This window comes from Erinaceus europaeus, chromosome 7 (assembly GCF_950295315.1).
Source record: "Erinaceus europaeus chromosome 7, mEriEur2.1, whole genome shotgun sequence".
Lineage (NCBI taxonomy): Eukaryota > Metazoa > Chordata > Mammalia > Eulipotyphla > Erinaceidae > Erinaceus > Erinaceus europaeus.
The window spans coordinates 39,911,669-39,925,805 of record NC_080168.1 but is presented as its reverse complement, the minus strand read 5'-3'; the positions used below and the strand labels follow the sequence as shown (position 1 = coordinate 39,925,805).

Sequence of the window (14,137 nt, the reverse complement as noted above, 5' to 3'; positions counted from 1 at the left end):
AATTTCTCTCTGTCCTATCTAAAAAAAACAAGGGGGAGGATGGCTGCCAGGAGCAGTGGATTTATATGCTGGCACAAAGCTCCAGCAATAACCCTGGTGGCAATAAAAAACAAACAAAACAAAGTCCAAATAGAAATGTTGAAATAAAGAGAGTCGGGCAGTAGCACAGCGGGTTAAGCACACGTGGTGGAAAGTGGAAGGACATGGCTCTCCACCTGCAGTGGTGTCGCTTCACAGGCAGTGAAGCAGGTCTGCAGGTGTCTTTCTCATTCCCCTCTGTCTTCCCCATCTCTCTCCATTTCTCTCTGTCCTATCTAACAATGACAATGTCAATAAAAACTACAACAATAAAAAACAAAAAGGGCAATAAAAAGGAAAATAATATAAAAAATAAAAAAACAATAATAAAAAAGGGCAACAAAAGGAAAATTTAAAAAGCTGCTCTAAGAAATAGGACAGCAAGCAAGAAGAGTTAAAAAAATTTTTTTTAACTGTTGAAATACTATCTTAGTAAATCAACCTTAGTGAAAACAGACCAAAAGTACCAAAACTTATAAGCATTCGAACTGCAAATATTTGAATTTCAACCCAACTTAATAAAGAATATGATATAGTTGTGGTCTAGGAGGTGGTGCAGTAGATAAGCCTTGGACTCTCAAGCATGGGTCATGAGCTCAATCCTTAGCAGCACATGTACCAGAGTGATGTCTGGTTTTTTCTCTCTCTCCTTCTTTCTCATTAATAAATAAAATCCTTCTTTAAAAGAAATAATATAATTTACCTGATATCCACGGACAAGGGTACTCTGTAATTCTTTTAAAACATACTGTAGGTAGTGGACGCCCAGATCTTCTATTATTTTTGCCAGAGTGCTGCGTGCAATGTCTCTGACTTCCTGTGCTCTGTTCTTGAGGAGGACACAGACTTTCAGCAAAATGCTAGAAAGTAGGAAACGGAAAGAAACTAATCAAATAGACAAAAGCGAATGAAAAGCACAGACACCTCTGTTCCTGCTCATAAACCAAATTTCCCAATTGGGATTCGATAAGTAAATTATGACTATATATTTCCTCTTTCAGGAAAAGGAGAATCAGAATTCGGGGGGGGGGCTATTTTTGAGTTTTCTTGAACTTATTTGGTTTGTCACTCTACATACCTTGGCAGATTAGCTTCCAATATCTCATGTGGCAAGGACTGCATTAGTTTAACCATGGCAAAAGCTAATGGAACACGAACTACTTCCTCATCATTCACAACCTTTGATTTTATGAGCTTGTGTTCTTCTTCCCTTTTAGTCTGTAAGAAAATTTTGGTCAAACTAAAATGAAAATAAATGTGGCAGGGACATACCAAAACTACAACAGTACATTTGAAAGCAAAACACTTTTGATGTATCCCATGTCTTTAAATTTTTTTTTTTTGTTTGAAAAAACTTAAGACATTTTTTGTTTGTTTGTTTGTTTGAAATGCATCTTATTAGGAGGTGACAGGGATGCATTGGATCGACCTTCTCATGGTGCATCCCCTGAGTACCCATTCATTGGGGAAACTGACGATCCTTCCTAGACAACTGAATCCACATGGATCCCAGTCACTTTCAAAGCCAGCAACAAGCAGCTCCTGACAGCTTTCAACCTGATGCTGTTGACTGGCTACGGAAGAAGGGCAAACGCTAGAAGAAGAAGGAGGAGGTGACAAGAGCAGTTAAAAGGAAAGGCAACTGAAAGTACACCTGTGAATGAAAGACATGAACAGAAAAGGAGAGAAAGTCTTTCCTAAGCCTGGTGTCTCATAAACAGGGCTAGATAAAAAGTTCACTTAGTGTGCTGCTTTGCCATGGAGGTGATCCAGGTTTGACCTCAGGCACCACTGCATTAAAGAAGCTTCAGTGTTGTGGTTTCTTTCACTTTCTCTCAAACAAAACAAACAAACAAAACTAAATTATGCAACCTGAGATAATACTCCATGAATTATAAAGATAACAGAAATAAGAGACTAGGGAGTTATAAACTGTAGCATACAGAACTCAACAGGCCAGGAGTCTCAGGTTGTTACCACTACTACCAATAAATAGCCTAAGTGGTGCTCTGGTCAGGAATAAGAAAACTCTTGTCAGTGGGTTAAGTGCACGTGACACAAAGCACAAGAGCCAGCATAAGGATCCTGGTTCGAGCCCCTGGATCCCCACCTGCAGGGGAGTCGTTTCACAGGTGGTGAAGCAGGTCTGCAGGTGTCTTATCTTTCTCTCCTCCTCTGCCTTCCTCTCCTCTCTCCATTTCTCTCTGTCCTAGCCAATAACAATGATGACATCAATAACAACAACAATAATAACTACAACAATAAAACAACAAGGGCAACATAGGAGAATATTAAAAAAAAAAAAAACTGTTGTCAAAGTTTAAAATGTACATATCAAAAGAAATAAAGCCAATTTTTCTTTGAGAAATCTTATTTATTTTCCCCTTTGTTGCCCTTGTTGTTTTACTGTTGTTGTAGTTATTGATGTTGTCGTTGTTAGGACAGAGAGAAATGGAGAGAGGAGGGGAGGTGCAGGAGGGAGCCAGGGGCTCAAACCGGGATCCTTACTCTGGTTCTTGTGCTTTGCACCACATGCACTTAACCTGCTGCGTTATTACCCGACTCTCACAAAGCCAGATTTTTACTGCCTCGGTTTAAGACTACCTAGAAGCATATAATCACATAAAATTGGTGCCTAGTAGAACTTTTGAGTTCTTGAGAGAAATATAATGCCGTGGTCCAAAAGGTGGTGAACTGGATAAAGCATCGGACTCTCAAGCATAAGGTCCCGAGTTCAATCCTGGCAGCACATGTACCAGAGTGATGTCTGGCTCTTTCTCTGTTCTCCTATGTTTCTCATTAATAAATATATAAAATCTTAAATATATCTATAATACCAATTCTACTATGGGTATACCCAGGAAAAGTAAAGACACCTATCCAAAGAGATCTATGCACATCTAAGTTCAAAGCAGCTCAGTAATAGTAGTGTGTAATAGCTCAAACTTGAAAGCAATCCAGATGCCCAATGACAGATGAGTGACTAAGAAAGTTGTAGTACAACTTTTCAGCTTCAATGGGAGATGGGGTGGGGTTACGGGAATGGGGACACAGATCTTTGGTGGTGAGAATGTTGTTAATATACACTCCTGTTAACTTACAGTCTCATAAATAACTATTTAATTAACTTAAAAGTCTCACAAGTAACTAATTAATATGGGGGGGGAACTGTAGTACATATACACAATGGAATACTATGCAGCTATCAAAAATGTTGGTGCCATTTCCTTTGCAACATTTTGATCAGAACTTGAAGGTATCATGCTGAGTGAGTTAAGCTAGAAGTAAAGGACCAATACTGAATGATCTCATTCATAGGTAGAACTTAAGACAAAAGCAACGTAGGGAAAACACAAAGTGAAACTTGGACTAAGTATGTACCAAAGCATAGGACTCTGGGTAAGGAGTGACAGGGGTGGGATGAAGGGACAATAGGGTCCTGGTATTGATGGCAGAGGAGGCCTTAGGTTGGGGGAGCAAGTGTCTCCTAGACACCTATCATGGGAGGTGAGGGGTGTACTTGTATGTCAGTGACTGTTAATGCCACAAATAAAATTATACACAAATAGTCTCAAAAAAAAAAGAAAAAGAGGGTCCAGATTATGGCGCACCTGGGGTTAAGCACACGTTACAATGTGTAAGGACCCGGGTTTGAGCCCCCCCGGTTCCCATCTGCAGGGAAAGTTTTTGCAAGTGGTGAAGCAGTGCTGCAGGTCTCTCTCTCTCTCTCTCCCTCTCCCTATCTCCCCTTTCCCTCTCAAATTTCTGTCTCTATCCAACAAATAAATAAAGAAAAGAAAAAGAAAGAAAAATGTAACATTCCTTACAACCTGGGGAGGGGCGGAGTGGGGGTAGCATAGTGGATAGTATTGAACTCTCAAGTTATTAGAGTACCCATGTTCAATCCTTGGTATTGTATATGCCAGAGTGATGATCTGGTTTTCTCCTTTTTCTCTTCCTCTAAGTAATCTTAAATATATTTATTATGCTTATTACACCAAAGCGAAGGACTCTGAAGAGGAAGGAGAAAGAGGTGATAGGGCCTTGTTGTCCCGGTTCATGATGGTGGAAAAGGACCTAAATGTGGGGTGAGAGTGTTTTGCAGACACCTATCACAGGGAGATGGAAAATTATACCCATGTGTCAACAACTGTACTGTAAACCATTAGCCCTCCAATGATCAAAAATTTACTAATTTTGGTGGGGGTATAACATAATGGTTATGCAAAGAAACTTTCATGCCTGAGGCTCTCAAATCCCAGGTACAATCCCCCACACTACCATAAGCCAGAACTGAGCAGTGCTCTGGTTTTTTTTTTTAAAAAAAGAAAAATTAATTTTAAACATTTTTATTGCTCATTTTACTGGCTTATGGTGGTGTCAAGGATTGAATCTAGGGCTTGATAAACTCAGACATGCTATGCTACCTACCTTGCTATACGGAACAAAATTTTAACACTCATTTTTGCAAATGAGGTTCACCTCAACTACTGGAGAGACAGAAAAGCAGAAGGGAATTACTGCCTTACTGCTGGAGAAATCAGACCTGAAGACTATGAGATAAGTGGCTGAGAAGGTGACTCACTTGATAGAAGACAGGCTTTCCAGGTTTCCAACCTGAAAAAGCACCACATACGGTATTGTGAAATACAGAGATGAAAGAAAGCCTAAACACTCAAGTCAGTAACAGGACCCACTCACTGTCTGCCACGGCCCCACCAACAGCTGCATTCACACAGAACAGGCCCCAAACAGGACAGTTACCGTAGATGCAAGGCATTTATGTAGTCTGGGCAGGATATCCCCAGTGATAGTTCCTTGGATGTTTTTAATTGTTCTCTCCAATTCTTCCTTATTCTGAGGAAGGGAAGAGATGGACGTAGTGATACACTCAGATTCCTCAGTTACTATCCCTTCATCGCCAGCTGGATCAGGGGTTTTCTTGTCTTCACTGGTGTCTGACACATCCTCACATTCTTTTTCTTTCTCTTCTTCATCCACGTGCTCCAATTCCATGGCTTCATGTTCCGATAACTCAATCACTTCTACTGTATCTATGTTTAGTAAACAATAAAAGTCACCTTAAATTTAAAAAGGATACATAACAGGTGTATTAAGTAGCCTTCCCCATTTACATAAAAATTATCTAACTGTGCAAGCAAGATATATGCTGAGGAAGCAGCAGTAAAGTTTTTCTTTCTTTTTTTTTTATTTGACGGGACAGAGAAAAACTGAGATAAGAGGGAAGGAGAGCAAGAGAGAGAGTGCATGAGCGCTGTAACACTGCTTCACTTCTTGTGAAGCTTGCCCCCATCCCCCCCACGTAGGTGGGGTCCAGGGCTTAAAGCACTTTCCTTGCATAAAGTAATGTGCATGCTTAACCAGGTGCATTACCATATGGCTCCTTAAGTTTTTTTCTGTGGCTCACAACTTAGAATTAATAAGGTATTGAGACAACATGAAATAATGTAGAATTCAAGGCAAGACAACTTGTAAACACATTGGGAGGCTGAAGCAGGATGGTCTTGACCAAAACAAGCTTCTAAAATACTGCAGTTGGAGGTTTCTAAAAGCAAAAATTACATTCATGGAAATAAAAACCATAATGGGAGAGGGGGCAGGCAGTAGCGCAGCGGGTTAAGGGCACATGGCATAAAGCACAAGGACCAGCGCAAGGATCCTGGTTCAAACCCCCGACTCCCCACCTGCAGGGGTGTGTCTGCAGGTGTCTGTCTTTCCTCCTCTCTTGAGTTTTCTCTGTCCTATCCAACAACAGTGATAAACAACAAGAGCAGCAAAAGGGGGAAAAATAGCCTGCAGGCACCGAGCCCCAGCAATAAGCCTGGAGGCAATATATATATATATTTATATATATATAATGGTAGAAAATAGTTCTCAGAGAGAAATGTCCCGTTTTAAGGTTCAGTTTACTAAGGAAAAGTAGGTAGTACAGTATTGTGGAGTGAGTGTAGATTTATTCCTGCAAGCCATGTGACTAGAAGCAGTTAACCTAGTGAATGTTGGATTCTATACCAGTAAAATCAAGATGTCACCTGCATTCCTTGCAAGGCTATTATGTAGATTAAACAAGACAAAGTTCTACACAACTATGGACATATACTTCTCACCAAGGGGGGCAAGACTATTAAAAAGAGAAAGGAGAGTTTCTTCAACAATGGTATTGGGAAAAGTGGATTGAAACATGCAGGATAGGGAGCCGGGTGGTAGCGCCGTGGGTTAAGCGCACGTGGCGCAAAGCGCAAGGACTGATGTAAGGATCCTGGTTCAAGCCCCCATCTCCCCACCTGCAGGGGAGTCACTTCACAGGCGGTGAAGCAGGCCTACAAGTGTCTATCTTTCTCTCTCCCTCCTCTCTCCATTTCTCTCTGTCCTGTCCAACAAAAATGACAACAATAATAACTATAACAACAAGGGCAACAAAAGGGAATAATAAATATTAAAAAAAAAAAGATGCAGGAGAATGAAACTGAATCACTACATTTCACCACACACAAAAGTAAACTCCAAATGGATCAAAGACTTGGATGTTAGACCAGGAACTTTCAGATACTTAGCCAAAAATAAAAATAAAACAATGAAACTACATCAAATTGAAAAGCTTCTGCACAAAAGAAATCACCACTCAGAGAGACTCCTTACAGAATGAGTGAAGATCTTTACATGCCATACATCAGAAAAAAGGCTAAAATCAAAATATAGAGAGCCTATCAAACTCAACAATAAAATAAATGACCTCATCCATAAGCAGGGACAGAATATTCACCACAGATCTAAAAGGCCAAGAGATAAAAAAAAAAAGCTTCAAGTCATTAATTGACAAAGAAATGCAAATTAAGATGACAATAAGATGCCACTTCACTCCAGTGAAAATGTCATACATCAGTATGGATAGTAACAACAAATGCTGGAGAGGCTGCAGGGCTAAGAAAACCCTCCTACACTGCTGGTAGGAATGTAAATGGTTCCAACCCCTGTGGAGAGCAGTCTAGAAAACCCTCAGAAGGCTAGAAATGGACCTACCTTATGACCCTGAAATTCTTCTCCGGGGGATATAACCCAAATAATCAAACATACCCATCCAAAAAGATTTGTGTATACCTATGTTCATAGTAGCACAATTTGTAGTAGCCAAAAATCTGGAAGCAAGCCAGGTATCAACAGATAACAACAGATATGCAGCTGAGTAAGCTATGGTCTATACACACAGTGGAATACTACTCAGCTGTTAAAAATGATGAATTCATCTTCCTTCACCTCATCTTGGATGGACTTGAAGGAAACACGTTAAGTGAGATAAGCCAGAAAGAGAAAGATAAATATGTGATTATCTCAGTCATGAACAGAAAGTGAGAAATAAGAACAGAAAGGAGAAACACAAAAGAGAATATGGACTGGGTTTGGTGTATTGTGCCAAAGTGAAAGACTCTGGGTGGTTGGAAATTTTCAGTTCAGATGCATGATGGTAGAGGAGGACCTAGGCCAGGAGTGAGTATTTTGTAGAAATTTTAGACATGTACCAACAACTGTATTATTTATTGTAAACATTAAGTCCTCTAATAAAAATAAAACTCTAATTTTGTCGATTACACTATTTTCTTTTTAAAATTTTATTAGTGACTTAACATTGATTTACAGAATTATAAAGTAACAGAGGTATAATTCTGCACTGTTCCCACCACCAGAATTCTGTATCCCCATTCCCTCCACTGGAAACTATATTTCTACCACCCCAGATATGGGTTGAATATTATTTTGATAACTATCTGTCTATATTTTTATATACTTGCCCTTTTTTCCCCAAAATATGCTAAATTTTAATTCATTACATAAAATATAAATTATATACACGAAATACCATAGTACAAAATACAGATAAATGAACAGGAAAGTCACATAATGCAAATCCTGGACAATGTTTTTAATTCAAACAGTTTAGTACAAACAGAATTTAGTGATATCTAATAAATTATTAAAGTCTGAGGGATTTAGGTGACTACACCAACAACCAAGCATTTTATAGATTTTACTATTAAAAAATAGCGTAAGGTCAAAAAAAACACTACAAGTGGGGGTCGGGTGGTAGCACAGCGGGTTAAGCGCACGTGGCACAAAGCACAAGGACAGGCGTAAGGATCCTGGTTTTAGCCCCCAGCTCTCCACCTGCAGGGGAGTTGCTTCACAAGCGGTGAGGCAGGTCTGCAGGTGCCTATCTTTCTCTCCCCCTCTGTCTCCTCTCCTCTCTTGATTTCTCTCTGTCCTATCCAATGATATCAACAACAATAATAACTACAACAAAGCTAAAACAACATAGGCAACAAAAGGGGGAAAAAACAGCCTCCAGGAGCAGTGGATTCATGGTGCAGGCACTGAGCCCCAACAATAACCCTGGAGGGAAAAAAAAATACTACAAGTGACAAGGTTTGATTTAGCATGCAAACTAAATAAAGGTAAGGCAAATCTCCAGTCCTTTACTGTGGAAGGCTCTAGATTTTCATCAGAGGTGTGGAGTAGAGAGAAGGCAAACCTTCAGCTTCCATTTCTAAGAGGGAGTAAAAATGACTGCAGTCACAAGTGTGAGAAATTTATGGGCATGAAAGTCCAATAACCCACTTTTGTTTGATCTCCTGCTTGCTGCCAATTTCAAAGTCACCACAGACCAAGTATAACCTTGGTGCCCTTCCTTTTTTTTTTTTTAATGGTCCTGCCATCTCTTCCTTTGTAAGTCACACCTACACCGACTACTACTTCTAAATGTCCTTTTTTTCCTCTTCTCTGGGTCCTGATGGAGTTGGGGGTGCAGATCTACCTCTATCGTTTTTCCTGCTCTGGAAGTTATGAACCAAAATTCTTTTTAGGGACAGGCTTTTTATTTTTTATAACTCAATCTGGCCAGATTATGAACTTTTCAACATATCTGCTTTAAACTTTGGTGATTCTTGTATTATCTACAATATCTTTTGTTAACTGTTGTTCTTATTGTTATTTTCTATTCATTGCTTAATGCATTTTCAGCAAATAACGGTGATAAAATTAGACATATATAATGTATGGCCCAGTTTTTTCTACCTGTAAATGTTAGACTGGCTTCAAGAATTGCTAAATAAATGCATTTTTATAAGAATACACATACTGTTCATTTTGAATTTCTACAACATCGCATAAAGAAAACATGTTGAATTCTGCCATTTTTACTTCATGATTATCCTTCAAGAAAAGAATAGAATATTAGTTTCAGAATTTTTTTTTAAAAATGTACTACCTTTATTTTGAAGTTTTCTCATTTGTTCTTCAAGACTTTTGTGGTCAAAGTGGAATGCTTCTAACACTGTTACTAGCAAACTGTAAAAAAAAAAAAAGACACAAACATGTTCATTGATTAATAACACAACTTGACTATTATAAAAGGAGAACAGGGCTGAGGAGATAGCATAATGGACACACAAAAGACTTTCCTGTCTAAGGCTCTGAAGTCCCAACCAAGTTCAGTGCTCAGTATCACCATAAGCCTAAGCTGAACAGTACTCTGGTTAAAAAAATGTTTTTAAAGGGGTCAGGCGGTAGTGCAGCAGGTTAAGGACTGTGGCGGAAAGTGCAAGGACTGGCATAAAGATCCTGGTTCAAGCCCCCGGCTCTCCACCTGCAGTAGAGTCACTTCACAGGCGGTGAAGCAGGTCTACAGGTGTTTCTCTTTCTCTCCCCCTCTCTCCATTTCTCTCTGTTCTATCCAACAACGACAACATTAATAATAACAACAATAAAAAACAAGGGCAAGAAAAGGGAAAATAAATAGATGTTTTTAAATAAAATGATAATAAATAAAACAAGATTTTATAGATACAGCAACACGGAAACTGCTTTAGTAATTTTGGGTTATTTCTGACTTTAACAAATCTTAGCATAACTTTGTCAATAAATCTAAGTTCAAATTCCCAGTCCCAAGTTGCATGGGGTAAGCTTCACCAATGTTGAAGCAGTGCTGCAGGTGTTTCTCCTTTTCTCTACCTCCCACCTCTGACTTTGTCTTACCAAATAAATAAATAATAAACCTTTGTTAATAAAAGGTAAAAGCAAGCTGAGATTATAAAAAGATTTTACAAGGGGGCTGGGTGGTGGTACTACTGGTTGAATGCACATATTACAATGCGTAAGGACCAGGGTTTGAGTGCTCAGTCCCCATCTGCAGGAGGAAAGCTTTGCAAGTGGTGAAGCAGTGATGCAGGTATCTCTCTATCATCCCCTTCCCTCTTAATTTCTGCTTATCTCTAGCCAATAAATAAAAGATAATAAAAATATATAAAAAGATTTTGCAAGTATTCCAAATGTACATTTCATAAACAATACAAAATTTTAAATATTTGCCATACCTGACACCTAATTTCTGATTGATCTGTCCTGTCTGTAAGACATGAATGAAATGTTTCAAGTGATAGATATATGCTGGCCAAGAGAGATGTCTGCAAACAGCTCCAATAATTTCTGTGGCAGCAATGGTTATATTTTCATGCTGTAAAACAAATCAACAACACACATGCTGTCGAACAATTCAATAGTATTAACATAGAACAAACATTTACTAATAAAATACTTAGCAAACCTGGTATCAAAAAAACACAACATGGTGTACTCCACCAAAGTAAAAGACTCTGGGTTGGGTTGGGGGTGGGTGGTGGGAAGAGTGCAGGCCCTGAAAAAGGATGACAGAGGACCTAGTGGGGGTTGTATTGTTATGTGAAAAACTGAGAAATGTTATTTATACACGTACAAACTATTGTATTTACTGTTGACTATAAAACACTAATCCCCCAATAAAGAAATTAGAAAACAAAACACAACAATTTGAGATATCAGGTGATCATTACTTCTATGCATTAGTTTTCTAAAGTACTAGAAAATGATACACCCAATTACAGGAATGGCACCTTCCTTTAATTTAAGGAGATGCACACATTTCCAGCTCTACTCAGTCCTGCCTAATGGGTTCGAGCCTACAAGCTATGATGAAATAAACTGTACATGTTAAAGTTGATCAGTGCCAGAGTCAGGCACAAATTGCACTGCTTAGCATTCAGAAGTATTGTTGCAGAGACCTGTCATATCATGATGATGGGATAAGATTTACCCTTATAACTTAACCTAGAAACACAGAGATATTATGAAGCAATAGTCTTCAGACTTTGAATATCACACTGTGAAGGACAGTGATCCTTAAGAGAAAGTGAACAAATTACCATCAATTCATTTGTAGATGAACCTGTCAGTTTGTCCCGAGTACTACATGTGCCAGAGTAATGCTCTTTCTTCTCTCTATATATAATCTATTAATTACCTAGCTAATTAAAAATAAGCAAATAAATTAATATATGTTTTAAATAAATGATATATCACCTATACCTCTCACTTATTCTATTTTATGGTTATCAAGCTGAGTTGGTTATACACAATCACTTATTTATTTATTTAATTTAACCCCCCCCCCTTTTGTTGCCCTTGTTGTTTATCATTGTTGTTGTGATTATCCTTGTTGTTGGATAGGACAGAGAGAAACGGAGAGAGGAGGGGAGACAGAGAGGGGAAGACAAAGACACCTGTGGACCTGCTTCACTGTGAAGTGACTCCCCTGAAGGTGGAGAGCCAGGGGCTCAAACAGGATCCTTATGCTGGTCCTTGCGCTTTGCACCACCGGTGCTTAACCCGCTGAGCCACTGCCAGGCTTCCATATAATGATTCTTTAGACTGGGTATTGGGCACTGTCTTAGGCATTGTATGGTGCAATGATGAAGAGAGACAGGAGTTCAAATACCAATTCTGAATGCAGTTTTTGAGCAAGTCACATAATACCACTTATTTTGTCTACTCCTCTGTTAAAATCATGCTAGCAGTCCCTAACTCAAAAGTTTGACTTGTGACAAGGGTGCAGTAAGATCATGTATGATAGCACTTATAATAGTTCTGGAATCTAATGTAGTATGAAAGAAAAGTTACCATTTCATGTCTTATGAGTCATTTGGAAAAATAATGACAATAATGAGCTTATAAGAATTAAATCCTAAAGTAAAATAAATAAATGTATGCCATCTGAATAATGGGATTATTTCTAATAAGGAAAGTATTTTTTGTTTAGCCTTTTTAAAAAAAAAAAGATTTTATTGGAGCTACAAGCAGCAGCAAATCTGTTCCTCTCCTCTCCTCTCCTCTCCTCTCCTCTCCCCTCCCCTCCCCTCCCCTCCCCTCCCCTCCCCTCCCCTCCCCTCCCCTCCCCTCCCCTCCCCTCCCCTCCCCTCCCCTCCCCTCCCCTCCTCTCCTCTCCTCTCCTCTCCTCTCCTCAATAAACTAGGAATACCAAAGGAGACCACCTGGTACTGAAACAAGACAGGACTAGAATGACTACAAGAACCCACCAAATCACCGGTGAGTGCAAACACACATGGCTGGTGACAGAGAGGAGCCTAGGGAGAGACTAAGTGGCTGGTAACAGTCCAGCGGTCTATCAGCTAAGACACCACCTCCAGTCTGTTCCACCAACAAGGGGACAGCTGAAGGGAAGAGAGGACTCCCCGGAGACTCACAAAGTGCAACTCTTGAGTCTCCATTGCTACTGCCCTCAGAATCTGGAGCAGCTGGCAGGGAGGGACACCAGGGGACAGAGATCTAACCAGGAAACTCAGGGGAGGAGGACCCATACCTCCATGGCATAGCTGTGGGGCTGTGAAAGTATCTTTGCATAACCACTAGACTATCTCTGCCACACCCTGCCTAATATACAGCAGTATATTAAAAAGATTGTTCATCATGACCAAGTGGGGTTTATCCCAGGCATGCAAGGTTGGTTTAATATATGTAAATCAATCAATGTGATCCACCACATCAACAAAAGCAAGACCAAAAACCATATGGTCAAATCAATAAATGCAGAGAAAGCCTTTGACAAAATACAACATCCCTTTATGATCAAAACACTACAAAAAATGGGAATAGATGGAAATTCCTGAAGATAGTGGAGTCTATATATAGCAAACCTACAGCCAACATCATACTCAATGGTGAAAAACTGGAAGCATTTCCACTCAGATCAGGTATTAGACAGGGATGCCCACTATCACCATGCCTATTCAACATAGTGTTGGAATTTCTTGCCATAGCAATCAGGCAGGAGCAAGGAATTAAAGGCATACAGATTGCAAGAGAAGAAGTCAAACTCTCCCTATTTGCAGATGACATGATAGTATACACAGAAAAACCTAAGGAATCCAGCAAGAAGCTTTTGGAAATCATCAGGAAATACAGTAATGTGTCAGGCTATAAAATTAACATTCAAAAGTCAGTGGCATTCCTCTATGCAAACACTAAGTTAGAAGAAATTGAAATCCAGAAATCAATTCCTTTTACTATAGCAACAAAAACAATAAAATATCTAGGAGTAAACCTAACCAAAGAAGTGAAAGACTTGTATACTGAAAATTATGAGTCACTACTCAAGGAAACTGAAAAAGACACAAAGAAGTGGAAAGATATTCCATGTTTATGGGTTGGAAGAATTAACATCATCAAAATGAATATACTACCCAGAGCCATCTACAAATTTAATGCTATCCCCATCAAGATCCCAAGCACATTTTTTAGGAGAATAGAACAAATGCTACAAATGTTTATCTGGAACCAGAAAAGACCTAGAATTGCCAAAACAATCTTGAGAAAAAAGAACAGAACTGAAGGCATCACACTCCCAGATCTCAAATTGTATTATAGGGCCATTGTCATCAAAACTGCTTGGTACTGGAACATGAACAGACACACTGACCAGTGAAATAGAATTGAGAGCCCAGAAGTGAGCCCCCACACGTATGGACATCTAATCTTTGACAAAGGGGCTCAGACTATTAAATGGGGAAAGCAGAGTCTCTTCAACAAATGATGTTGGAAAAAATGGGTTGAAACATGCAGAAGAATGAAACTGAACCACTGTATTTCACTAAATATAAAAGTAAATTCCAAGTGGATCAAGGACTTGGGTGTTAGACCACAAACCATCAGATACTTA

The 14,137-nt window shown here is 39.3% G+C and overlaps 1 protein-coding gene across 2 annotated transcripts in view; it reads right to left on the bottom strand.

Annotated features, from left to right (window-relative positions):
* UTP20 (UTP20 small subunit processome component) overlaps window positions 1-14,137 on the bottom strand; it is a 124,038-nt gene that overhangs the window by 38,717 nt on the left and 71,184 nt on the right. For both annotated transcript variants that reach the window (XM_060194234.1, XM_060194235.1), the window contains exons 39-43: window positions 10,464-10,603; window positions 9,359-9,438; window positions 4,843-5,132; window positions 1,157-1,296; window positions 782-938 (exon numbers count right to left, since the gene is read on the bottom strand). In XM_060194234.1, the coding sequence (XP_060050217.1) occupies window positions 782-938; window positions 1,157-1,296; window positions 4,843-5,132; window positions 9,359-9,438; window positions 10,464-10,603 (807 nt within the window). The remainder of the gene's footprint in view (window positions 1-781; window positions 939-1,156; window positions 1,297-4,842; window positions 5,133-9,358; window positions 9,439-10,463; window positions 10,604-14,137) is intronic.